The following is a 26645-nucleotide window of genomic DNA, read 5'->3' on the forward strand; positions in this document are numbered from 1 at the left end:
CACTAGGATCAGGAAACGATGCTCTCTATGGTTTAGCGCTCTCCCGCTGTTTTCCCTCTCTCCCTGCAGTGCATTAACAGGCGCAGTCCTACACTACTGGGGTACAAATATTCACAACACCCCATTAGCCAATCAGGAGCATAGGTTCAGCATTTCCACCAATCACAGCTTTGTGTGAATCCTGGCACCTCATTCTCAAAACGTGGGCTGGGATAAGGAGGAGAGCATTGTCAGAGGCAAGACTGGCACCTATAGGCCTTTACTAAGTAACACTGGCACAATGTATCAAATCATTATACTATTGAAGTCACATTAAGATTACCCACTGTTCAATGGTCAATTACTTGATGATACCCACTGATTCTTGAAAAATATTTGTATTTTTTATTGATTTACCTTACCCTATCATACAAATCTATAGTTTTTTGCCCCATTTTTTGTATACATTATCTACAATGTATAGCTCCAAATATGTTTCCAACGATCATGTCAGTCTAATTGACCTTCAGGCATTCTGAATTTCAGAGTGGTTACCCCTAAGCCTCATCCTAAATTTAGTAGTTTAGCAAACAAAGTGGCAGGGTCAGGCTGTTGAAATTAACACTTTCAAAGTATGTAATTCACTGACATTTGGCAATGAGTTCTAGTCAAGGATTTCCCCTTTCATTTTGGCTCCAGCCTAAATAATCTCGAATTTGCATTTGTAAAAAAGTCCACTCTTGGATGGTATGCACATCCCCGTCACAAGAGGGCGACATGATACTTTGGTAGCTTCATGGGTTGTAGTTTTCTTTACATTTTCCAAGTCCATTTTTATTTTGTAGTACCAACCGGGCCGGCATGTCACGTCTCTGCACATATTTACATTTTAACAAAAAAGACAGACGACAAAGGGGGAGGGATCATAGCGATAAAGCAGAACATCAATCAAAAGATTTATAGGCCAGACATCCACAGCAAACGAATCCCAGGTAAACATTGAAACATATGTGTTACAACTTGCATCACAGGCTGTAACGTTAATATACATAAGGGAAAGTTGTACGTATTTTACGAGTTATAGCTTTTTGCATTTTACGACTGTAGTTAATTATAAACATAGGCAGTACCCATGTGGTTTCATCGAGCCGGAGACTGCAGATTCTTTTGTTAATTTTATTTTATTTTTTTACCTGAAGATGGACATGCAAGAGAGAATAAGAATAGGAAACCACTCTGCAGACGTGTTAATTACTCACAGAATTAGAATGAAGATACTCGGAAGACTGGTTCCTATATAGTTCAATGAGCTTGTTACACAGGAATCTGAACAGATTCAGAGTAGTGGGTGTGCATTTGTAACGACGAAGAGTCGTTTTTATTTTTTTTCTATAAAGATATAATTTCGAATCGGTTTTTGTATTGACGAAACGTGAATAAATCCGGTGGAGGTGGTTGAGCAACACTGGGCTGTGACTGGAACAGAGATGGATGAAAAGGTAGGCAGGTTAGGAGTTGATGAGGACGGGATGGAGTGGAAAAAGGTTAAGAAGAAGAGAACGCCTGAGGAGCCTTTGCAGGTCTTGTGGGGAGAGTAGTGATGACGGAGGTTGGGTTCGCAGTGTTGTACTGAGAGAAGTGGCGTTCAAGGTGTTGGTGAAATTTAAGGACCCTATTCAGATGATTTAATAGTCACAGGTACAGGTTGCAGGTGTGATTACAGGGTACAGTGGACATCTTAGGATTCGAGCTCCAACATGCAGGACTAGTGAAAAAAATCATGAAAATGGTAAAATAACCAATATGCATAATAACAAAGGTGGCAGTGATGAATAAATACATTTCTATTGGGGTGGAGGCAGAGTAAAGACTATTGAGGGGGTGGAGTGGAATGACCATAGGGGGACAGCAGCATGATCATTGAGTGAAATAAAAACAAAAAAGTTATAATATACATATTAACAACTGCAACAGTGATGAACGTTATTATGGTGGGGGAAGGTCCAAACGGGGAGTAGCATGGGAGGGGGGAGCAGGTAGCTGACTAGTGGTGGCTATTCAGCATCCTGAGGGTATAAACTGAAAGACTGGACAATAGTTTTTGCCATGATGCTGTGATGTGTGGGGGAGAGATGTGCGGGGGAGAACATGCATGTGGAGATGGGGTCCAGTTAAAGTGCTGGTAAAAATCATCTGTCATCTGTCCTCGTTTGCAACACTCACTACCAACTTCAAAACTGCCTCTGGAAGCAATGTCAGCACAATAACTGTTCGTCGGGAGCCTCATAAAATGGGTTTCCATGGCCGAGCAGCCGCACACAAGCCTAAGATTGTCGTGCGCAATGCCAAGCATCGGCTGGAGTGGTGTAAAACTCGCCGCCATTGGACTCTGGAGCAGTGGAAACGCTTTGTCTGGCGTAATGAATTATGCTTCACCATATGGCAGTCCGTCGGACGAAGCTATGTTTGGCGGATGCCAGGAGAACGCTACCTGCCCGACTGCATAGTGCCACTGCCAACTGTAAAGTTTAGTAGAGGAGGAATAATGGTCTGGGACTGTTTTTCATGGTTCGGTCTAGGCCCCTTAGTTCCAGTGAAGGGAAATCTTAACGCTACAGTATACAATCGCATTCTAGACGATTTTGGGCTTCCAACTTTGTGGCAACAGTTTGGTGAAGGCCCTTTCCTGTTTCAGCATGATAATGCCCCCATGCACAAAGCGAGGTCCATACAGAAATGGTTTGTCGAGATCGTTGTGGAAGAACTTGCCTGGCCAGCACAGAGCCCTGACATGAACTCCATCAAACACCCTTTGGTATGAATTGGAACGCTGACTGTGAGCCAGGCCTAATCTCCCAACATCAGTGCCACTAATGCTCTTGTGGCTGAATGGAAGCAAGTCCCCACAGCAATGTTCCAACATGTAGTGGAAAGCCTTCGCAGAAGAAGAGTGAAGGCTGTTATAGCAGCAAAGAGGCGACCAACTCCATATTAATGCCCATGATTTTGGAATGAGATGTTTGACGAGCAGGTGTCCACATACTTTTGGTTATGTGGTTGTAACTTGGGATCACAGGACTGACATGGGAAAATATACAGGATGACCTCCATAAGATTATCAGTCCAGCCAGGAATCATGTATTGGTTAATTTTCATAATGGCGTTAATCCTTCAATGGAATGCCAGAAGTATGATGGCTAATGGTGTCTTGAGGAGTTACCAGCCAAACCTGATGTGATATGTCTCCAGGGGACCTAGTTTAAACCTACTCTCAATTTTGTATTACAAGGTCATGTTGCAGTGTGTAGAGAGAGGGTGGCAGGGGAGGAAGAGGATGTGCTTCCTTTATAAAGCAGGGGGATCCCATATAGGTGTGTGGGAGTTGAACAGGAGTATGTAGTGGTAGAGGTGTGGTTGGCAGGGGGGGAGAATATGGTAATAGTGAACTTTTACAACCCGTGTAAGACACTAGAGTTGATGGCCCTTGGGAATGTAGAAGCTCACGATAGGAGACGGGTAATGTGGTGTGGGGATGTTAGTGCTCATAGTACACTCTGGGGAGGATTACGGACTGATGTACATGGACAAGTGTTGGAGGAACTACTGGATGAGAAAGGGCTTGTGAGTCTTAATGCCGGCCGGGGAATCAGGATTGACCCAGTAACTGGAAAGGAATCTGCTCTGGATCTTACTTTGATCTCAAGTTCAATGGCAGGCAGATGTAGTTGGGAGGTTTTGGAGGAATCTACAGGGGGTACGGATCACTATCCTATCAGGTGTACTGTAGGATTGAGGGAGGAAGATTCAGTAGGAAATGGATTGAGGAGATGGATATTTGGGGAAAGCGGAGTGGGCTTAGTTTCAGGAGTTGAGTTAACAGGAGCTGCCTAGGGTTGATCTCAATTCGGAGATAGAAAGAGTTAATGATGCAGTAAGAGGAGATGCAGTAGGGGCGACACGGCAGGTGATTCCTACGGGTACAGGGGGGAGAAAGAGTAACGCAGTTCCCTGGTGGACTGAAGAGTGTAGAGAAGCAGTGAAGAGTAGCAACAGGGCTTTCAGAATGTTGAAATGGTCACATAATCACCAGCACCTGATTCAGTATAAACAAGCACAAGCAGTAGTAAGGAGGATTATTAGGACAGCTAAGAGGGAGAATTGGCACCGGTTCTGTGGATACATAGGCAGGACCACTCCTATGGGGGATGATTAAGAGGATGAGTGGGGTCAGATGGGATCGGGATCTCCCTGTGCTGTGGGGAGATATGGAGACGGCTGATATGTTATCCCAGGCATTTAAGGTGCATTGCTAAAATAATGTGACGCAGCGTCGGAGGAGGAGAACATCCTGCGGTCCTGGATCAGAGGGAGATGGTGGGGGTGCATTGAATGCCCCTTTTCCGTTGGCTGGGATGAAGAGAGCGTTAGCTAAAGCTGGGGTAACATCTCCTGGGAAGGATGAGGCGTGTTACATCATGATGGCTCATCTCAGCGACACTGCAGTGAAGAAAGTATTGGTCCTTTACAACAAGGTGTGGCAGGAAGAGAAACTGCCTGGGAGTTGGAAGCAGGCTGTAGTGGTGCCGATACGGAAACCAGGGAAAGAGTCCTTTTAAGCTATAGGCCGATAGCGTTGACATCTCATGTATTTGAACTTATGGAAAGGATGAAATGGGAAAGGCTGACTTACTTTCTGGAGTGTAGAAGACTAATGTCACCAGATCAAAGTGGGTTCAGGAAAGGCAGGATCCTGTACTGTGCCTTGAGTCAGTCATACGGAAGGTCCAGGCAATAAGGAGGTGGTGGTAGCCGTTGTCTTTGATGTAGAAAAGGCTTATGATGTGGAAGGAAGGCCTACTCATCAAGCTGGATAACATGGGGTTTGGAGGAAGGGTTTTTAACTGGATCATGTATTTTCTTTTTGGGCAATCAATACAAGTGAGGGTGGGGAGCTCTGTCAGAAAGCTATAAGGTAGATAATGGTACATTCCGGGAAGTTCCATTAGTCCTTTGTTGTTCTCTATTATGATTGATGATGCATTCTCCCAGGTGAGACCTGATATTGGGAGGTCATTAATTGCGGATGATGGGGCACTGTCGAAGAGAGGGAGAAATATTACCCATACAATCGGAAGAGTTCAAGAAGTGATTAGTGAAGTAGAGCAGTGGTCCCTCAGATAGGTCTTCAAGTTTTCAGTTGAGAAAACAGACTGTGTTTCTTTCTAGAAGGAAGGTTGGGGAGTAAAAATACTTGAAGTTGTATGGAAGGAATCTGGAGAGGGTGGGAGGGGTTTAGGTTCCTGGGGGTCTGGTTTGACACTCGAGTGACGTGGGCAGAGCATATTAACAGAGTACTTGTCAAAGGAAAGAAAATATTGAATGTGATACATTGCTTGTCAGGAATGGAGTGGGGGCAGATAGAATGGTGTCAAATGCTATATATAGTGCTGTTAAAGTCATCACTGGATTATGGAAGTATGGCATATGGATCAGCAGCTCAGACATCTTTAAAAAAGCTAGATGTAATCCAGCTTCAAGCCCTAAGAATATGTCGTGGAGCACTCAAGACCTTTCCGGTGGCAGCGATGCAGGTAGAGTTGGGAGAGATGCTGTTTAAAGTTAAGAAGACAGCTATACATGACCTATACCCAATAGGACAAGGACATAAGGTTACACACGCTACAAAAAATGTACTCCTAGAACATTAACGAAATCTGAATACAATCTTTGGGTGGATAGGCAATGGCATGGCGAGAGAGATGGGGTTGTTTGGGAGGAAGTTGGGCCCCTCTGTGGTTCTTCCTACTATCCCACCTTGGTTTCTACCTCAGCCAGTGATTGATCTAGGGTTGATTGCGAGGGTAAGATATGGGAGGACAGGTGCAGGGAGGACAGGTGCAACTTTTAGTGTTCCTGAGTTTAAGGTGGCAGTGACAAAAAAGAGCAACGGATAATTTATCTGTTTGCACAATGGAGTTGTTGGCCAGAGTGGGTGGAGGAGGAGTAGTCTTCTGCTCTGACTCCTGTGCAGCACTGATGAGCCTAGCTTAATACATCCTGTCTGCTATGTGATGCAAATGATGAGGTTTTGCAGTACTTGTATAGGGTGAAACAGGTTGGGGGTATTTGTGATGTTCCTCTGGGTACCAGCTCCAGTGGGAGGAGAGGGGAATGAGGAGGTAGGTGGATGTTGTCACCAAGCAGGCTCTTAAACATCCTAATGTTGAGATGGAATTGTCAAACAGTAAAGCAGAAGCCACGCGGTTTAATAAGAACAGTGGTTAAAAACAAATGGCAAGAGTTGTGGAACAGGGAGAGGAAGGGAAGATGCCTGTTTAAGATCCAGGAAAAGGTGGTGGCAGGGAGGTCCTCAGGCTGAGAGAGAAGGGAGGGAAGTGTAATCACAAGGCTCAATAGTACATTGAAATTGGTGGGGAAACATCTGACTAGGAGGTGTGATCATTGTCAGGAGGAGATGGAGACAGTGAAACATGTTCTATTTTAGTGCCAGAAATACGGGAGGGAAAGGGAGTGATTGTTATTAGATTTGAGGGTGGCAGTAATTTGGGGTGGCAGGTAGCCTAGTGGTTAGAGTGTTGGGCCAGTAACCAAAAGGTTGCTAAATCGAATCCCTGAGCTGACAAGGTAAAAATCTGTCGTTCTGCCCCTAGACAAGGCAGTTAACCCACTGTTCCTAGGCCGTCATTGTAAATAAGAATTTGTTCATAACAGACTTGCCTAGTTAAATAAAATAATTTAAAATAATGGGATTGAAGAGCCAGGATTCAGTGAACTGCTGGGGAAATCTTCAGGGGATATAGTAATTCCTTATGTATTTAGTTTCCTTAGATAGACGAGAATCATGGGTAGGATTGAGACTTTAACTGTCTCTGGTCCACACTCCAGTCCAGTTGGTGGCGGTAATGCATCTTAAAATTGGTTGCCAACTGACATATAAAATCCACAGAAGAAAATCTGAAGCCAAGAGATTTAGCAACGTTTTCATCTCACCTTCAACTTTTAGTTGGGGAAAGATAACGTTTTTCATCTGTGAATTAGCTAGCTAACTTTACTCAAGATGTGTCTTTGTTTAGAAATCGATAGCATAAACTAGCTGGCCTTAGTAGCTGGTAGTAAAAACCGTGCATTGTGTGGCTATTTTCATATTTTTCCGGAGTTTAATAGTTAGTTGTCAGATAGGTAGTAGCCATTGATTATGCTAGCATGACGACAAAGAAATGCGGAGAAGACTGACTGCTAGAATCCATTACTAGCTAATAAAAATCAAATCAAACTTTTTGTCACATGCACCGAATACAACAGGTGTAGACCTTACCGTGAAATGCTTACTTACAAGCCCTTAACCAACAGTGCAGTTCAAGAAAGAGTTGAGAAAATATTTACCAAATAAACTAAAGTAAAAAATAAAATAAAAAGTAACACAATAATATAAAAATAACGAGGCCATATAAAGGGGGTGCCGGTACCGAGTCAATGTACAGGTTAGTCGAGGCAATTTGTACATGTAGGTAGGGGTGAAGTGACGATGCGTAGATAATAAACAGAGAGTAGCAGCAGTGTACAAAACAAATGGGGGGGGGGGGGGGGTCAATGTAAATAGTCCAGTGGCCATTTGATGAATTATTCAGCAGTCTTATGGCTTGGGCGTAGAGGCTGTTTAGGAGCCTTTTTGTCCTAGACTTGGCGCTCCGGTACCGCTTGCCGTGCGGTAGCAGAGAAAACAGCGACTGGAGTATGAGATTTTTTGGGGCTTTTCTCTGACACTGCCTAGTATATAGGTCTTGGATGGCGGGAAGCTTGGCCCCAGTGATGGGCCGTAATGTAGCGCCTTACGGTCAGATGCCGAGCTGTTGCCATACCAGGCAACCGGTCAGGATACTCTTGATGGTGCAGCTGTCGAACGTTTTAAGGATCTGGGGACCCATGCCAAATCTTTTCAGTCTCCTGAGGGGGAAAATGTGTTGTAGTGCCCTTTTAACGACTGTCTTGGTGTGTTTGGACTATGATAGTTTTTTGGTGATTTGGACACCAAGGAACTTGAAACTCTCGACCCGCTCCACTACAGCCCCGTCGATGTTAATGGGAGCCTGTTCGGCCTGCCTTTTCCTGTAGTCCACAATCAGCTCCTTTGTCTTTCTCACATTGAGGGAGAGGTTGTTGTCCTGGCACCACACCGCCAGGTCTCTGACCTCTTCCCTATAGGCTGTCTCGTCGGTGATCAGGCCTACCACTGTTGTGTCGTCAGTAAACTTAATGATGGTGTTGGAGTCGTGTTTGGTCATGCAGTTGTGGGTGAACAGGGAGTACAGGAGGGGACTAAGTACACACCCCTGAGGGGCCCCAGTGTTGAGGATTGAGGTTCAGCGTGGCAGACGTGTTGTTGCCTACCCTTGCCACCTGGGGGCGGCCCGTCAGGAAGTCCAGGATCCAGTTGCAGAGGGAGGGGTTTAGTCCCAGGGTCCTTAGCTTAGTGATGGGGTTTGTGGGCATTATAATGTTGAACGCTGAGCTGTAGTTAATGAACAGCATTCTCACATAGGTGTTCCTTTTGTCCAGGTGGGAAAGGGCAGTGTGGAGTGCGATTGAGATTGCGTCATCTGTTGGGGCGGTATGCGAATTGGAGTGGGTCTAGGGTATCCGGGAGGATGCTGTTGATATGAGCCATGACCAGCCTTTCAAAGCACTTCATGGCTACCGATGTGAGTGCTACGGGGCAGTAATCATTTAGGCAGGTTACCTTTGCTTCCTTGAGCACAGTGACAATGGTGGTCTGCTTGAAACTTGTAGTTATTACAGACTCGGTCAGGGAGAGGTTGAAAATGTCAGTGAAGACACTTGCCAGTTGGTCCGTGCATGCTTTGAGTACATGTCCTGGTAATCTGTCTGCCCCACGGCTTTGTGAAATGTTGACCTGTTTTAAGGTCTTGCTCACGTTGGCTACCGAGAGCGTTATCACACAGTCGTCCATAACAGCTGGTGCTCTCATGCATGCTTCAGTGTTGCTTGCCTCGAAGCAAGCATAAAAGGCATTTAGCTCGTCTAGTAGGCTCGCATCATTGGGCAGCTCGCGTCTGGGTTTCTCTTTGTAGTCCGTAATAGTTTTCAAGCCCTGCAACATCCTTCGAGTGTCAGAGCCGGTGTAGTAGGATTCAATTTTAATCCTGTATTCACACTTTGCTTGTTTGATGGTTCGTCTGAGGGCCTAGTGGAATTTCTTATAAGTGCTATGACGTTACTAGCCTGAGTCGCTATGGTTAATCATGGCTAGGATAGGTGGCTTTCTAACTTTTGTGTATATGGACCTGATCATTGCAAAATGCGTGGTCAGCAGTTGAGGAAGAAGACTTTGGTTATGGTTGTATTGATATCACAATGCATGTCTGTTTTGTTTTCGCCCCAAATTTTCTCCAGTGACAAACATTGGCAGTAGAATGGTCCGTACTAAAGAGCTCAGTGACTTTCAACGTGGCACCGTCATAGGATGCCACCTTTCCAACAAGTCAGTTCGTCAAATTTCTGCCATGCTAGAGCTGCCCAGGTCAACTGTAAGTGCTGTTATTGTGAAGTGGAAACGTCTAGGAGCAACAACAGCGCAGCCGCGAAGTGGTAGACCACACAAGCTCACAGAATGTGACCGCCGAGTGCTGAAGCGGGTAGCATGTACAAATCGTCCGTCCTCTGTTGCAACACTCACAACTGAGTTCCAAACAGCCTCTGGAAGCAAGGTCAGCACAAGAACTGTTCGTCGGGAGCTTCATGAAATGGGTTTCCATGGCCGAGCAGCCGCACACACGCCTAAGATCACCAAGTCAGGCCTTCAAGCAGTCACTGTCGCGGACGATATCAAGGAAAAAATAGTAAGTCCTGACCTGCATACGGTTGTCGAACATTGTTCATTTAATCAAGGGAAGGGGGTTGTGATGTGACTATATAGAATTGTGGTTAATGTGAATGGAGAATGTAACAACATGTTATTAGTCACTTGTAAATCAAGGGTGCTTATGCAGTGCTAGAACAAAACATCAGGAGAAACGTTAAGATAAAGCTGATCCCTGTATTGTCATTTCTATAGAAACTTGACTTACCTAAAGTCAAAGGTCAACTGCTCATTTTCGGAGCCACCAACTGGGATCTCATCGGAAGGAAAGAGGTGCCAAAAGCACAAGGTATAACCCTGCCCAGTCCTGTACGTTGCTGTATGCAATACTCCACTCGGTTGTCCCTTAATAGCACTTGTGTCACCAACTTTGAAAGTAGTTTTTCCTGTCTTTCTACTGACAATCTTGAAGCAATCCTCATAATTGACTGCAGTATTGAACTGTTCCTGTTTCTTATCAAGTCAAACGTTAAAGTGCATTTAAAAATGCAACAGACTTTACGTTAAAATTGTGCTGTGTGTGTGTGTGTGGTCTCTCAGTGGCCTTCAGGAACCTAGGCCAGAACTTGTGGGGTCCTCACCGCTACGGCAGCCTGAGTGATGTGCAGGTCAGCAGTGTGGTGTCTGGGCCCTGTGCTGCCCACAGCCTCCTAATCACCACTGAGGGCAAGCTTTGGAGCTGGGGTAGGAATGCTATACCGTAATAGCTCATAGTTTATACTTGCATATACACTACCGTTCAAAAGTTAGGGGTCACTTAGAAATGACCTTGTTTATGAAAGAAAACCCCCCCCAAAATTGTCCATTTAAAAGAACATCAAATTTATCAGAAATACAGTGTAGACATTGTTAATGTTGTAAATTACTATTGTAGCTGGAAACGGCGGATTTTTAATGGAAGATCTACATCAGGCGTACAGATGCCCATTATCAGCAACCATCACTCCTGTGTTCCAATGGCACGTTGTGTGAGCTAATCCAAGTTGATCAGTTTAAAAGGCTAATGGATCATTAGAAAACCCTTTTGCAATTATGTTAGCACAGCTGAAAACTGTTGTGCTGATTTTAAAGAAGCAATAAAACTGTCCTTTAGACTAGTTGAGTATCTGAGGCATCAGCATCAGGGTTCGATTACAGGCACAAAATGTCCAGAAACAAATAACTTTCTTCTGAAATTCGTTAGTATATTCTTGTTCTGAGAAATGAAGGCTATTCCATGTGAGAAATTGCCAAGAAACTGAAGATCTCGTACAATGCTGTGTACTACGCCCTTCACAGAACAGCGCAAGCTGGCCCTAACCAGAATAGAAAGAGTGGGAGGCCCCCGGTGCACAACTGAGCAAGAGGACAAGTACATTAGAGTGTCTAGTTTGAGAAAAAAGACGCCTCACAAGTCCTCAACTGGCAGCTTCATTAAATAGTACCTGCAAAACACCAGTCTCAACGTCAACAGTGAAGAGGTGACTCCGGGATGCTGGCCTTCTAAGCAGAGTTGCAATGAAAAAGCCATATCTCAGACTGGCCAATAAAAATAACAGATTAAGATGGGCAAAAAAACATAGACACTGGACAGAGGAACCAAACAAGTAGGCTCATTTTGAGCCTGTAATCGAACACACAAATGCTGATGCTCCAGGTACTCAACTAGTCTAGAGAAGGCCAGTTTTATTGCTTCTTTAAAATCAGCACAACAGTTTTCAGCTGTGCTAACATAATTGCAAAAGGGTTTTCTAATGATCAATTAGCCTTTTAAAATGATCAACTTGGATTGTCTCATAGATGTAATCATTCTAGCTTGTTTGAGTCCAGGAGAAAGGATCAACATTGACTTCTTTCTCTCTTTGTCAGGTCGAAATGAAAAGGGTCAGCTGGGTCACGGGGACACCAAGCGCCTGGAGGCCCCAAAGCTGATTGAGGCCCTCGCAGACGAAGTGGTGGTGGCTGCAGCCTGTGGACGTAACCACACCCTGGCATTGACAGAGGGTGGCACCGCCTACTCGTTTGGAGAGAACAAACTGGGCCAGCTGGGCCAGGGCAACCAAACAGATGCAGTCCTCAGTCCAGCCCTGGTAAGCAACATAAACCTTGAAAAAGAAAGGAGAGCCGCACGCTCTAGGAGCTCAGATCCCATAATTGAATTACCTAATAACCAACGTTTCGACAGACAAGCTGTCTTCATCAGGGTATAATGACAAACACTGCTGTAACTAGTTTATATAGTGTCAAAGGACACACACAACTGTCTGTAATCATGGCCGGGTGTGGCTTGATATCATTGGTTAATTTACAGATATAAATAGAACATATAAAAAAACATAAATGGATAGCATGCGATCATAGATACAAATTGGCTACATAGGCCTACAAAGAATTACAACGAATAGCAAAATCATAATGGCTTCAGATCAACGTCTACGTTGAGACCGAAGGGAGAAAGGTTCTTTAAATGAAAGATCCAGGCAGCCTCTCGTTTTAACAATAAATTGTCGAGGTCACCCCCTCTCGTAGGGAGGGTGATGTGTTCGATGCCGATATAAAGTAGGGACGAAATCGAGTGGTTCGCTTCCAAAAAGTGAGCCGCAACTGGGTACGTCGAATTTTTGCACCTAATAGTGCTACGATGCTTCATAGTTTTAATTCACACATCGTTTTACCCACATACTTTTTACCACAAGGACAAGTTATAAGATAAATAAATGTCTAGTGGAGCACGTAATCACACCTTTTGATTTGTTTCCCTGTTTGAAGGATCTACATTTGTAAGTGCCATTGCATTGGGCGCAGACATTACACTTGTAGTTTCCATCTGGTAGAGGCACAAATAGACGTGGTGTAGAGATATTTTGTGGTGGTAAATCAGAGTTTACCAATTGATCTCTGAGATTTCTTCCCCGCGAGAATACGACCAAGGGAGGGTCCAAAAATGCATGACTGATACTGTCATCGGATCTTAGAATGTGCCAATGTTTGAACGATTGCCTTAATTTGTTCAGAGCACTTTGAATAGCGGGTAGTAAGAACACAAGAATGCTTATTTTGGGGAGACTGTCCTTGAAAGAGATCATGTCTCGATTTATTTAGGATTTTCTCAATGGCAGTATTAATCTGACCGTTTTTGTACCGCCTTTCCTTGAATTTTCTTTGCATCTCAGCCATATTTCGGTCAATCTGATTGTTTTTTGCAAATTCTTTTGATTTGACAGAATTGGCTGTAGGGAAACTGTTTTTCAAGGGAAGCAGGTGACAACTATCATCCCTCAACAAATTGTTATGATCAATAGGTTTCCTGTAAAGATCAGTGTATAGAACATTATCCTAACACAAAATCAGAAGATCAAGGAAACGGATTTGACGTGTGTCAGATTGCATAGTAAATCTCAGGTGCTCAGAACGAGAGTTAAGAAAAGCCTGGAGCTGTTTTGCATCATCCCTCCATAGAACAAAAATATCATCAATGTACCGTTTCCAAAAAATTATGTTAGGCAAGAAAACATTTTTGAGAGGGTTGAAAATAGACTGTTTCTCCATGTAACCCACATACAAATTAGCATAGTTAGGAGCCATAGGGGATCCCATAGAAGTACCCTTCGTCTGAATAAAGTAATCATTTAGAAACATGAAATAGTTGTGTGTGAGTACTATTTCCGCCAATTTTATAATGCATGCACTGGAAGCAACATCAACCTCCCTATTCATCTGCCTCATTATTGTGGCTGATTTATTATAGGTTTAATATGGCCACATCCTGAGCCTGTGCTTATCAAAGCTTTCCCTTTCCCCTCTCAGATCCAGTACAATGGGCAGCCCTTGGTCAAGGTGGCGTGTGGGGCAGAGTTCAGCATGGTGGTGGACTGCAAAGGAAACCTCTACTCCTTCGGGTGCCCAGAGTATGGCCAGCTAGGTATGTCCACAACTAACGAGCAGGACAGATTTAAACTTCTAAAAAAAGTTTCTCTAATGACACATTTGAAGAGTCACAACGACCCCTTCAAAAATCATTCTAGATCAAACACTGGCGTTGCACTTATTTTTGTCTTGTGTTTTGGGTCACAGGACACAACTCTGATGGCAAGTTCATTGCCCGCGCTCAGCGCATCGAGTTTGACTGTGAGACCATTGCACGCCGCGTGGCCATCTTCATCGAGAAGAGTAAGGACGGCCAGGTGACGCCTGTACCTAACGTGGTGGTACGAGACGTCGCCTGCGGAGGCAATCACACGGTGAGGAGGGATGACCAGGACCTGTATTCAGTCTTGGATAAGGAATGCTGACCTAGGATCAGTTTGGCATTTTAGATCATAATGAATAAAATGACATGTACATGGAGAACCTGATCCTAGATCAGCAGACCAACTCTGAGGCGCTTTTATGAATATGGGCTCTGATACCTACTGCCACAAATACCCCTTGAGCCAGAAATGTGCATTTTAGAAACAGAAATCAAAGAATGATATAGAACTTTTGCATCTCACAATAGTGTTGGTATATATTAGTGATGTCCCCATCCCCCAAACTTTGCATAATCACTGAATGAAGAACATACATTTGAGTCATTCAACAGACGCTCTTATCCAGATCAAGCTACAGTGTTACCTTCATGTTTAATGAATGAACCTGCAGATGGAGGCCTCTTTGTTCTGGTCCTTAAATCTGGACACTAATAGAGAGCTGAGCGGGTCTGGTAACATTTGGCACCAGCCTGTGTTTAAAGGGATAGTCCACTCTAAGTATGAGTTTTCACTTATATTGGCTGTAGTTGATTTGCAAAGTTAGTTTTTTTTCTTCTCACTTTTTTGTTAGCGTGAGGTATGTGTACTGTGTGTGTCCAGCTGATATTGGACTCCCAGAAGCGGGTGTTTTCCTGGGGCTTTGGTGGTTATGGACGGCTGGGTCACATGGAGCAGAAGGACGAGATGGTGCCCAGACTGGTGAAGCTCTTTGACTTCCCCAGGCGCGGGGCATCCCAAATCTACACTGGCTATCAGTGCTCCTTCGCTGTAAATGAGATGGGTATGGGACACAATGCTTAACCCCTTGAATGTCGAACTGATGAGTATATCTCTTTAGTATTATTTTATTTATCACCCTTATTATCAATTTATACCACTATAAACCAAGAATACTACTGTTACTTCCCCAATTCTGTTGCTCTACCTGATATACACTGTATACAAAACATGTCTCTTTCCATGACAGACTGACCAGGTGAAAGCACACCCTTATTGAGGTCACCTGTTAAATCCACTTCAATCAGTGTAGATGATGAGGTCTGGTTAAAGAAGAATTTTTAAGCCTTGAGACAATTGAGACAAGGACTGTGTGTATGTGCAAGACAAAATATTTAAGTGCCTTTGAACAGGTTATGGTAATAGGTGCCAGGCGCAACGGTTTGAGTGTGTCAAGAACTGCAACGCTGATGGGTTTTTCACGCTCAACAGTTTCCCATGTGTATCAAGAATGGTCCACCACCCAAAGGACATCCAGCCAACTTGACACAACTGTGGGAAACTTTGCAGTCAATATTGGCCAGCAGCCCTGTGGAACTCTTTCGACATCTTGTAGAGTCCATGCCCAGACGAACTGAGGCTGTTCTGAGGGCAAAAGGTGGTGCAAGTCAATATTAGGAAGGTGTTCTTAATGTTTTGTTGTGTATGTTGTAGTGATTTCAGGGCGTATCCCAACTGTGAACCTAGCGTCTGTCAGTCTAAACATTACGCCAAGAGTTGGACAAAGTTTGCTAGTGTTTTTTGATAAGGAAGCTACAATATTAACATTTTGTGTGCAGGAGGGCTGTTTTTCTGGGGGGTCACCAATACCTCGCGGGAGTCTACCATGTACCCCAAGTCCGTGCAGGACCTGTGTGGCTGGAAGGTCCGCAGTCTGGCGTGCGGGAAAAGCAGTATAGTTATCGCTGCAGACGACAGCACCATCAGCTGGGGACCCTCCCCCACCTTTGGAGAACTGGTAAGTTTTTAATAATAATTAATTGGTGTATGTATAAAGTACATTTCTCACAACCAAAGTGCTATACAATTATACACTGAACAAAAATATAAACGGAACATGTAAAGTCTTTTCTCTCAATTTTTTTTGCATAAATTAGTTTACATCCCTGTTAGTGAGCATTTGTTGTTTGACAAGATAATCCATCCACCTGACAGGTGTGGCATATCAAGAAGCTGATTAATTATGATAATTATACAACTGCACCTTGTGCTGGGGACAGTAAAAGGCCACTTCAAAATGTGCAGTTTATAGTCACACAACACAATGCCACAGATACCTCAAGTTTTGAGGGAGCGTGCAATTGGCATGCTGACTGCAGGAATGTCTACCAGAGCTGTTACCAGATAATTGAATGTTAATTTCTCTACCGTAAGCTGCCTCTGTCGTTTTAGAGAATTTGGCAGTATGTCCAATTGGCCACGCAACCACAGACCACGTGTAACTACGCCAGCCCAGGACCTCCACATCCGGCTTCTTCACCTGCGGGAGGATCTGAGGGGGGCGGGGCTGAGCAGTATTTCTGTCTGTAATATAGCCTTTTTGTAAGGAAAAACGCATTCTGGTTGGCTGGGCCTGGCTGCCAAGTGGTTAGGCCTATGCCCTCCAAGGCCCACCCATGGCTTCACCCCTGCCCAGTCATGTGAAATCCATAGATTAGGGCTTAATTAATTTATTTCAATTGACTGATTTCCTTATATGAACTGTAACTCTCAAATCTTTGAAAATGTTGCGTTTTATATTTGTGTTCAGTATAGAAATGTACTTGTGTGCTCGAAAGACTGCTGAATTGGCACACCTGTACCGGCTTCACCTCTTATGACATGGGTTTTGTGTTTGTTACAGGGATACGGAGACAACAAGGCCAAGTCCTCCACTACTGCTCAGGAGGTGAAGACCCTGGATGGAGTTTACACTGAACAGGTGTGGAGCAGCAACAGAGAATGAAAATAGTGACGAATTTGAATTCCCACTTATGTAATCTGTAGATGGGAACTGCATTTAGGTGCATCTCTTTGGGCTGAAACATTTGGGTGTTTGTGGTTGCAGGTGGTGATGGGATACGCACACTGCCTGGTCATCGCCAGACAGGATACTCCACAGGAACAAGAGAAGCTCAAGAAGCTGCCAGAGTACAACCCAGGCCCCCTCTGATGTGGCACCATCCAGCAACCTTACCATTTGTCAACAGATTCTCTCCAGAATGCACCTCCCCTTTAGGTCACCTTTGTAAAGCTTGATGGATGGCTGGGGAGAGTGGGCTCTTATGAGTATGTATGCAAACACTTCAAAAAACAAGTCAGTTCTTTTTGTGTTTGTTCCCAAAGACCAATTACATTTTCTTTGTTCATGAAGTCCATGGCAGTATTACTCTTTGTCAGGTCGATCTGTATGCATTGTCAGAACACAATCGGGATCTGAGACATTGTGCCATCAAGTTGATGCTCTCCGGCCAGTGACTTATGTTACATTCTTTGGTTAATCTCTTCACTTGTATGATTAAATGTTGGTGTTGAGGATGCGAAACTGTCCCTCAGGCCAGTATCTGCTTGTCATTCCAGACTTTTTTCACCTCAGTGACTCCTTTTAGCCTGGGAATCCAGGTGTGGGCACTGCAATCTTGGCAATGAAAACCAGCATGAATGTGGTTTTGCGACTCTCTTTTAGTGCAAATGGTTAACAGAGTGTGGTTATCCTAGTTTTAAATCAAGACTGGTTGTTTTTCTTCATTTGTTTTGGTGTCTGGGTCAGAAGGCCTGCATGTTTTTTACATTTCAAATGTGGAAATGGTAAAGGTTAATTAAATTGGTTGATTTTGTTCAGTCTGTTCTGACATTGCCTGCCCTCCTGCCTTCCCCCCACTTCAAGAGGGGTTAAAAGCTATTGTTGGCCAGTAAATCTTGTCATCACTGCTGTCAACAGCCTGGTTTTGACCACTGTATGTAGCAGTTAGTATGCATCCATCTGCTGACCAATCATCCACCGTATTTTGGATGAGCTAGGAGTAGATGACTGGGATCGTACAGATGGGCAAGTTTCTTGTACATACCGATGATGTGTACTCCATGGCTTGATTTCGGGTCACACTTCTAGCACCAATCTGATTTAACTAATTCTGACAGGCAAATTTCCCCATTTACAAATGAGCATATCACACCGTACACAGGTTGAGCTGCCAAATACTTGAGATTCATGATTTACAGATGGTTATGCTGGATTAACATTGTGGAAGGTTGACTGTTTTGTCTGCATTTTGGGAGTTATGGCTAGCTGAATCTAGTGCCTTCAGAAAGTATTCATACCTGTTCACACAGTTGTTTCAGCCTGAATGTAAAATGTATTACATTGTTTTTTTACACTTGTATACAAACACCCCATAATGTCAGAATTGTTTAAATTTGTACAAATTAAATAAAAATGAGAAGCTTAAATGTCTTGATTCATAAGAATTCCACCCCTTTTGTTATGGGAATCCTAAATAAGTTCAGGAGTAAAAATGTGCTTAAGTAACAAGTTATGTATAACATGATTCTTTAATGACTGCCTCTTCTCTGTACCCCATACATACAATTATCTAAGGTCACTAAGTTCAGCAATGAATTTCAATTAAAGACCAGGGAGGTTTTCCAATGCCTCGTAAAGGGCACCTATTGGTAGATGGATAAATATGACAAAATCTGACATTGAATATCCCTTTGAGCATGGATAAGTTAATGACACTGAATGCTGTATCAATACACCAGTCACTACAAAGATACAGGCGTCCTTCCTAACTCAGTTGCCGGAGAGGAAGGGAACCGTAGATTTCCCCATGAGGCCAATGGTGATTTTAAAGCTGTTTAATGGCTGTGATTGGAGATAATGGAGGATGGATCAACAACATTATTACTTACAATACTAACCTAGTTGACAGGGTGAAAAGGAAGCCTGTACAGAATATTCCAAAACATGCATCCTGTTTGCATCAAGGCACTAAATACAAAGTGTTATGTTTGTGGCAAATCCAAAACAGCACTTTACCGAGTACCACTCTCCATATTTTCAAGCATAGTGGTGGCTGCATCATGTTATGGGTATGCTTGTAGTCATTAAGTACTGGAGTTTTTCAGGATAAAAAAAATTAAACATAGGAGCTAAGCACAAGAAGAAACCTGGTTGTCTGCTTTCTGGAAGTTGAAATCACCTTTCAGCAGGACAACAGCCTAAAACAAGGCTAAATATACACTAGTAATTTACCAAGAAAACAGTGTTCGAGTGGCCGAGTTATTGACTTAAATTTGCTTGAAAATCTATGGCAAGACCTAAAAATAGTTGTCTAGCAATTCTCTGCTAATTTGACAGAGCTGGATGAATTTAAAGAATAATGGGCAAATGTCACAACCCAGGTGTGGAAAGCTGTTAGACTTAGCCAGAAAAACTTCTACAAAGTTTTGACTCAGGGGTGTGAATACTTATGTAAATGAGCCATTTCTGTATTTCTTTCTCAATAAATTTGCAAAGATGTCTATAAACCTGTTTTCACTTAGTCATTATGGTGTAATGTGTGTATATGGGTGAGAGAAAAAGTATATCTATTTTGAATTCAGGATGTAACAAAATGTGGAATAAGTCCAGGGGTCTGAATACTTTCTCTAGGCACTGTACTGCATTGTCACAAGGTTGAGTGATCGTCACCCACAGTGTGTATTCAGGAGTGCACACCGCAGCAAAACGTTTTGCAATGAAAATGTGTTTCTTGTTGGACAAATTCAGCTAGGTCCCTCCCTGTTTTAGACCTTTCGCTTCCTAGTAAATATACCCGTTCCATGTCTCGTCACCATAGAGAAAAAATAAAAAACAGGAGTACTCTAAGAATTTATTGAATGTACAAAATCCAGCAGACAAAGTTTAATCCTCATCCTCTTCCTCCTCCTCATCCTGGTTGATCTGGAAGTAACGCAGCTCGTAGCTCTCCTTGGTGTTGGCCACAACACGCAGCCAGTCGCGAAGGTTGTTCTTCTTCAAGTACTTCTTGGTCAGATATTTCAGATATCTGCAGACAGGAGACAGATGGCATTCAGATGTGAGAGGTTGGGCTTTTCCACCAATGCAATACACATACTAACTTAGTAAAGAAAAAAATATATACACAGTACCAGACAAAAGTATGGACACCTACCTATTTTCTACATTGTAGAATTATAGTAAAGACATCAAAACTATGAAATAACACATGGAATAATGTCGTAACCAATTGTTTTTTTTAAACAAAGCAAAATGTATTTTATATTTGAGATTCTTCAAAGTAGCCACCCTTTGCCTTGATGACAGCTTTGCACACTCTTGGCATTCTCTCAACCAGCTTCATGAGGTCATGTTAAAAGTTAATTTGTAGAATTTCTTTCCTTCTTAATGCGTTTGAGCCAATCAGTTGTGTTGTGACATGGTAGGGGGGGTTTACAGAAGATGGCCCTATTTTGTAAAAGACCAAGTACATATTATGGCAAGAACAGCTCAAATAAGCAAAGAGCAACGACAGTCCTTCATTACTTTAAGACATGAAGGTCAGTCAATCTGGAAAATATCTTCAAGTGCAGTCGCAAAAACCATCAAGCGCTATGATGAAACTGGCTTTCATGAGGACCGCCACAGGAAATGAAGACCCAGAGTTACCTCTGCTGCAGAGGATAAGTTCATTAGCGTTACCAGTCTCAGACTGCAGCCCAAATAAATGCTTCACAGAGTTCAAGTAACAGACACGTCAACATCAACTGTTCCGAGGACAATCCGTGAATCATGTCTTCATGGTCGAATTGCTGCAAAGAAACCACTACTAAAGGACACCAATAAGAAGAAGAGACTTGCTTGGGCCAAGAAACAAAAAGCAATGAACATTAGACCTGTGGAAATCTGTCCTTTGGTCTGATGAGTCCAAATTTGAGATTTTTGGTTCCAACAGCCGTGTCTTTATGAGACACAGAGTAGGTGAACGGATGATCTCTGCATGTGTGGCAGGCCTCCTAATTGTCCCTGGAATTTCTAAGCAAACAGCTGGAGGCAGGGCTTTCTCCTATAGATCTCCATTTTTATGGAATGGTCTGCCTACCCATGTGAGAGACGCGGACTCGGTCTCAACCTTTAAGTCTTTACTGAAGACTTATCTCTTCAGTAGGTCATATGATTGAGTGTAGTCTGGCCCAGGAGTGTGAAGGTGAACGGAAAGGCTCTGGAGCAACGAACCCCCCTTACCGTCTGCCTGGCCGGTTCCCCTCTCTCCACTGGGATTCTCTGCCTCTAACCCTATTACAGGGGCTGAGTCACTGTCTTACTGGTGCTCTTTCATGCCGTCCCTAGGAGGGGTGCGTCACTTGAGTGGGTTGAGTTACTGACGTGATCTTCCTGTCTGGGTTGGCGCCCCCCCTTGGTTTGTGCTGTGGTGGAGATCTTTGTGGGCTATACTCGGCCTTGTCTCAGGATTGTAAGTTGGTGGTTGAAGATATCCCTCTAGTGGTGCGGGGGCTGTGCTTTGGCAAAGTGGGTGGGGTTATTTCCTTCCTGTTTGGCCCTGTCCGGGGGTATCATCGGATGGGGCCACAGTGTCTCCTGACCCCTCCTGTCTCAGCCTCCAGTATTTATGCTGCAGTAGTTTGTGTCGGGGGACTAGGGTCAGTTGGTTATACCTGGAGTACTTCTCCTGTCTTATCTAGTGTCCTGTGTGAATTTAAGTATGCTCTCTCTAATTCTCTCCTCTCTTTCTTTCTCTCGGAGGACCTGAGCCCTAGGACTATACGTCAGGACTACCGGGCATGATGACTCCTTGCTGTCCCCAGTCCACCTGGCCTTGCTGCTGTTCCAGTTTCAACTGTTCTGCCTGCGGTTATGGAACCCCTACCTGTCCCAGACCTGCTGTTTTCAACTCTTAATTATCAGCTATGAAAAGCCAACTGACATTTATTCCTGATTATTATTTGACCATGCTTGTCATTTATGAACATTTTGAACATCTTGGCCATGTTCTGTTATAATCTCCACCCGGCACAGCCAGAAGAGGACTGGCCACCCCTCATAGCCTGGTTCCTCTCTAGGTTTCTTCCTAGGTTTTGGCCTTTCTAGGGAGTTTTTCCTAGCCACCGTGCTTCTACACCTGCATTGCTTGCTGTTTGGGGTTTTAGGCTGGGTTTCTGTACAGCACTTCGAGATATTAGCTGATGTACGAAGGGCTATATAAAATAAACTTGGATTTGATGTGTGGTTCCCACTGTGAAACATGGAGGTGGCATGATTGTGTGGGGGTGCTTTGCTGGGAACACTATGTGATTTATTTAGAATTCAAGGCACACTTAACCAGCATGGCTACCACAGCATTCTGCAGCGATACGCCATCCCATCTGGTTTGCACTTAGTGGGACTATCATTTGTTTTTCAACAGGACAATGACCCAACACACCTCCAGGCTGTGTAAGGGCTATTTGACCAAGAAGGAGAGTGATGGAGTGCTGCGTCAGATGACCTGGCCTCCACAAATCACCCAACCTCAACCCAATTGAGATGGTTTGGGATGAGTTAGACCGTAGAGTTAAATGGAAAAGCAGCCAACAAGTGCTCAGCATATGTGGGAACTCCTTCAAGACTTTTGGAAAAGCATTCCAGGTGAAGCTGGTTGAAAGATTGCCAAGAATGTACAAAGCTGTCATCAAGGCAAAGGGTGGTTACTTTGAAGAATCTAGAATATATTTTGATTTGTTTAACACTTTTTTGGTTACTACATGATTTCATGTGTTATTTAATAGTTTTGATGTCTTCACTATTATTCTAAAAAAAAAAGAAAGAAAAACTCTTGAATGAGTAGGTGTCCAAACTTTTGACTGGTACTGTATGTATGTATGTGTGTATGAATGTATGTATGTATGTATAACAAGAAAGGTTATGAAATACACCATCTTGGAAACAGGTAATGCGCAAGTGAAATTCACAGTTTGGAAGGATTTTGGAGTCATTGTGGACAAGGACAACAACCCGGTAGATGGATGCAAAAAGTGCAAGAAGGTATATATAAAACTATATAAGCCTACTATCAAATTAATATAACGTTAAATCAGTCCTTCATTCATTTAGACCAGTGGTCACCAACCAGTCGATCGCGATAGGTGCACTTGACTCAAAAGTCAGGCGCATGAGACAAACTCCACCTACCCGGTGGACCGGTAAATCTGTAACTAAATCGAGTGCACCTACTGCGCTGCCCAATCGGATAGCTCAAATCACCGTGGCTACAGAGCTTCCATGAGCCTGGCCACAACCAAGTCGAATAGGCTACTAGCCTATGTAAGATTTAATAACTTTTAAAACCATGACTACAGACTGTCAACGAATACAGCAAAGAGCTGCTGTTTTTACGAGTGAGTTCATGTTTAAATTTATATTCCGCACCGTCACTGTTTTTATTAAACTATTACCTATTACTAAACGCGCTTCTCCGTACTTCCGCTCGGGCTGCAGCTGCAATGAATGAGTTGCCAAGTATTGATAGCCCTGCATTTTATTATTATTAGCAGCTCGTCGCGCCAATTTTAATATTAAGGAATATTTAACTTTCTCTGGTCATAGGAACAACATCAATTTGTGCATGAGGTAGAAGACGGTGTCCCCTCTGGTCAATCTCACCGAAGGAAAGGAAGGAGAGAGCAGGGACCGTGAGAGGCAGATGGGGAAAATCGTTTTGAATGGTCATCCAACTCGGAATTCCAAATCGGAAACTCGGGCATCTTTCTAGAGCTCCGACTTTTCCACCTGAAGATCACTGACGTGGTGATTTGACGTCGTTGACCATCAGATGCAGGTACCATCAGTCCAGTAAAATAAAAAAGACAATTATTTAAATTCATGCTCCACAAGTGCTGAAACAACTGATCTATTTTGTTATCAAAGCTTGAGTTTTGAAATATAATATGGTCTGATTAACAACATTGGCAGGCCAATCATATAGCCAATATGCTCTGATAATGCATTAGGCCTACTGCCCAAACCTCATTCCTACAAAACTGTTTGTATGAGGTTAAAGTTTTAAAATCTGAGCAGTAGATCCTAGATTGCTTTTTGACTGCGAAAGTGATATTGACTTTGGTTGGTGACCACTGATTTAGGCCATATCAAGTTTAAACCGGTGTGGCTGGTAAATGTTTGAGTATAGCCTACTAAAATGCCTTTTTGCAGCCTAGATTCTGCGATTTGTTTATTTCAATTAAACCATTTGATTATCTAAACAATAAACAATATTGAATGTAAAGCTTTGACAGCTATAGTCTTTCCTTCAGTAAGAAGGCTAATTAGAAGGCCATTTTTCCCCAGAGTGATTTCAGTTGTCAATGTGCCGCATTTCATTGTGAAAATAAAATTGTCGTTCATGGCATTGTTTCCTTTTATCCAAATGTTGAATAGACATGCAGACCAATTCATGCAGGGAATGGAATAATAGCCTAGGCTACTACTCTGGAGTCATACAAATTATACAATAAATTGATTCCCGAGCTCCACCTGTTCAGATTTTCACCGCAACCCAACCCACCTGAATATAATTGTTCCGAGGGCTGATCCGTGACCTGGTGAAAATCTGAACAGGTGGAGCTCGGGAATTTATGTGACCCGCGTTGGGTGAGTGTGGCTCCAAACAACACCCGTGCAGGACTCTAAACGTGCAGTTAGGGGGAGTCATCGGCAGGGGTGGGTAAACTGAACAGGGAAGTCTGAGAGAAAACTTTCACTGAGTAGACAAAACAATAAGAACACCTGCTCTTGATGTCACTTATTAAATCCACTAAAATCAAATTAACATTTTCAGTGTAGATGAAGGGGAGGAAAAGGGTTCAAGAAGGATTTCTAAGCCTGGAGACAAAAAAACTCAATATTAGGATGGTGTTAATGTTTGGGTATACTCAGTGTATATTAATGCACATGATGTTACTGGTGCATGTCAGAAGCAGCAGATAAACAACCCCCCTATGTTATGCCTTAAGTGGAATTATTAATAATTTTATTCTACATAGCCAAAAGTCAACATTGGCATCAACCTAGACAAAGATTACAGATATATGTATTTATTATTGATCCCCATTAGACTCTTCCTGGGGTCCAGCAAAATTAAGTCATTTATCCATTGTAAGCAGTGCGAAAGTGTAAGTAATGAATTTATGAGTAATTATTTTGTCATGATGTAAGCATTTAGGAAAGTTTTTGTAGCATAAACATGAAAACAAAACTTCTTGGGTGAAAGAAACATTTTATAAATCGAGTTTTTTTTAATTATAAGAATGAATATGCAAATTCTGTTTGCATTGCAATATTCATTACTACAGTGCTGAGTTGCCAGTGCAGTTACCGTACCTTTTGGAGAAGGGGACCTCAGAGGACACAGTGATCTTGCTCTTGCTCCTCTCAATAGACACCACACCGCCACCCAGATTGCCAGCTTTCCCGTTCACCTTGATGCGCTCCTGAAGGAACTGCTCCTATAACCATTAAGACATACTGTGTAAGCATATACTTCTAATTTCCCAAAAACAAAAAGATTGACAGCTGTCCAATATGACTACTGTAGTGCAGGGTTTCCCAAAGTCAGTCCTGGGTTTCCCAAAGTCAGTCTTCTTTACTAAATCAAGTGGTAGGGGTGCCACTGTCAGGGACAGGCTGAAACACAATTCAAGATTGTGGCTAAATTAAAGGGGACTCGAATAAGGGCGTGTGAAACTTTTTTTTTTAAATATTCATTTCACTGCAACCAGGTACAGGTATAAAACTACTTACAAAGTTGGCAGCATCCATGATGCCATCTTCAACAGGGTGGGTGCAGTCCAGAGTGAACTTCAGGACCTGCTTCTTCTTCTTGCCACCCTTGGAGCCTTTGTTGATTTTGTTGCTCTGTTTCTTCTGCAAATCAGATTAACAGACAAATAAAATGAGCCGTCCACCAACGCTTCTCCGATTAGCTACCTGTCTAGGTCATTAGCTAGCTATCGCTCTAAAAGGCCATCCTGCTAGTTCTAGTAACCAAGTTAGGTAGCTGTCTAGAATCTAACTAGCTAGGCTTCTAGTTCAAACATACGCGCTACAACCGCTCAGACATCAACTAAGTTAGCGATCTGTCTATCGTCAGTTAATTCTCAATTCAGAGGAAGCTTTAGTCAGTTAGCTAACCAGGCCTATACTTTTATCACTTAACTACTGCTGACTATAAAACGAACTGGAAAACGTTAAGCTAGTTTTCTGTAGCTAGCTACAACGTGGTGGATCTCTACGCTAGCTAAATTAGCAGGCCTCGTGAATAACAAAACCCAATGCAGTATTAACGAAGACATAAGCCCCCCCTCCGAATATGCCCCTATTCATACGAATATGACACAAAGTAAGTACAGTCGTTTGAAGTGTGAAACATGTATATATTTGTAAACTTGTTCACACGCGATTGTACCCACCACAGGAGCCATGGCGAAGAATTTAGCAGAAAGGAAGAACTGGGTTTGCGCGTGCGTTACATTTCGGCCTGTTAAATCAATCGCTGATTGAGTCGATAGAATCACTGAATCAGAGTTCGATTACTATTTTTTTTCAACAAACATTATTTTATTTAAATTCCATACAATTTGAAAGATTAATTAGTACAATAGAAACTACAAATTGTAACAAAATAACATACAAACACCCTGGATAAGAGCATCTGCTAAATGACTAAAACCTACAGCGTTTTACATGCAAAGACTTTTGAAAAGTAGCTATACAATTAGCTACACGC

The 26645-nt window shown here is 43.1% G+C and overlaps 2 protein-coding genes across 3 annotated transcripts; one reads left to right on the forward strand and one right to left on the reverse strand.

Annotated features, from left to right (window-relative positions):
- Window positions 1-809: 809 nt before the first annotated feature.
- LOC129830278 (protein RCC2 homolog) lies at window positions 810-18312 on the forward strand. 2 transcript variants are annotated; one of them, XM_055892736.1, is made up of 11 exons: window positions 810-971; window positions 9412-9857; window positions 10073-10166; window positions 10418-10561; window positions 11726-11946; window positions 13664-13778; window positions 13931-14097; window positions 14707-14887; window positions 15663-15841; window positions 16727-16804; window positions 16931-18312. In XM_055892736.1, exons 2-11 carry the CDS (start codon window positions 9432-9434, stop codon window positions 17033-17035), a joined length of 1710 nt encoding a protein of 569 aa, XP_055748711.1. In that variant the 5' UTR covers window positions 810-971; window positions 9412-9431; the 3' UTR covers window positions 17036-18312. The 2 variants fall into 2 exon arrangements, with proteins under 2 accessions (XP_055748711.1, XP_055748712.1); XM_055892737.1 differs by lacking the exon at window positions 810-971 and adding an exon at window positions 989-1478.
- A 1411-nt stretch (window positions 18313-19723) lies between these two features.
- On the reverse strand, window positions 19724-26435 carry LOC129830280 (60S ribosomal protein L22-like). Its single transcript, XM_055892738.1, has 4 exons — window positions 26329-26435; window positions 25661-25783; window positions 25241-25365; window positions 19724-19913 (listed from the first exon to the last, which is right to left on the reverse strand). Exons 1-4 carry the CDS (start codon window positions 26338-26340, stop codon window positions 19769-19771), a joined length of 405 nt encoding a protein of 134 aa, XP_055748713.1. The 5' UTR covers window positions 26341-26435; the 3' UTR covers window positions 19724-19768.
- Window positions 26436-26645: the final 210 nt, after the last annotated feature.

This window comes from Salvelinus fontinalis, chromosome 31 (assembly GCF_029448725.1).
Source record: "Salvelinus fontinalis isolate EN_2023a chromosome 31, ASM2944872v1, whole genome shotgun sequence".
Classification (NCBI taxonomy): domain Eukaryota; kingdom Metazoa; phylum Chordata; class Actinopteri; order Salmoniformes; family Salmonidae; genus Salvelinus; species Salvelinus fontinalis.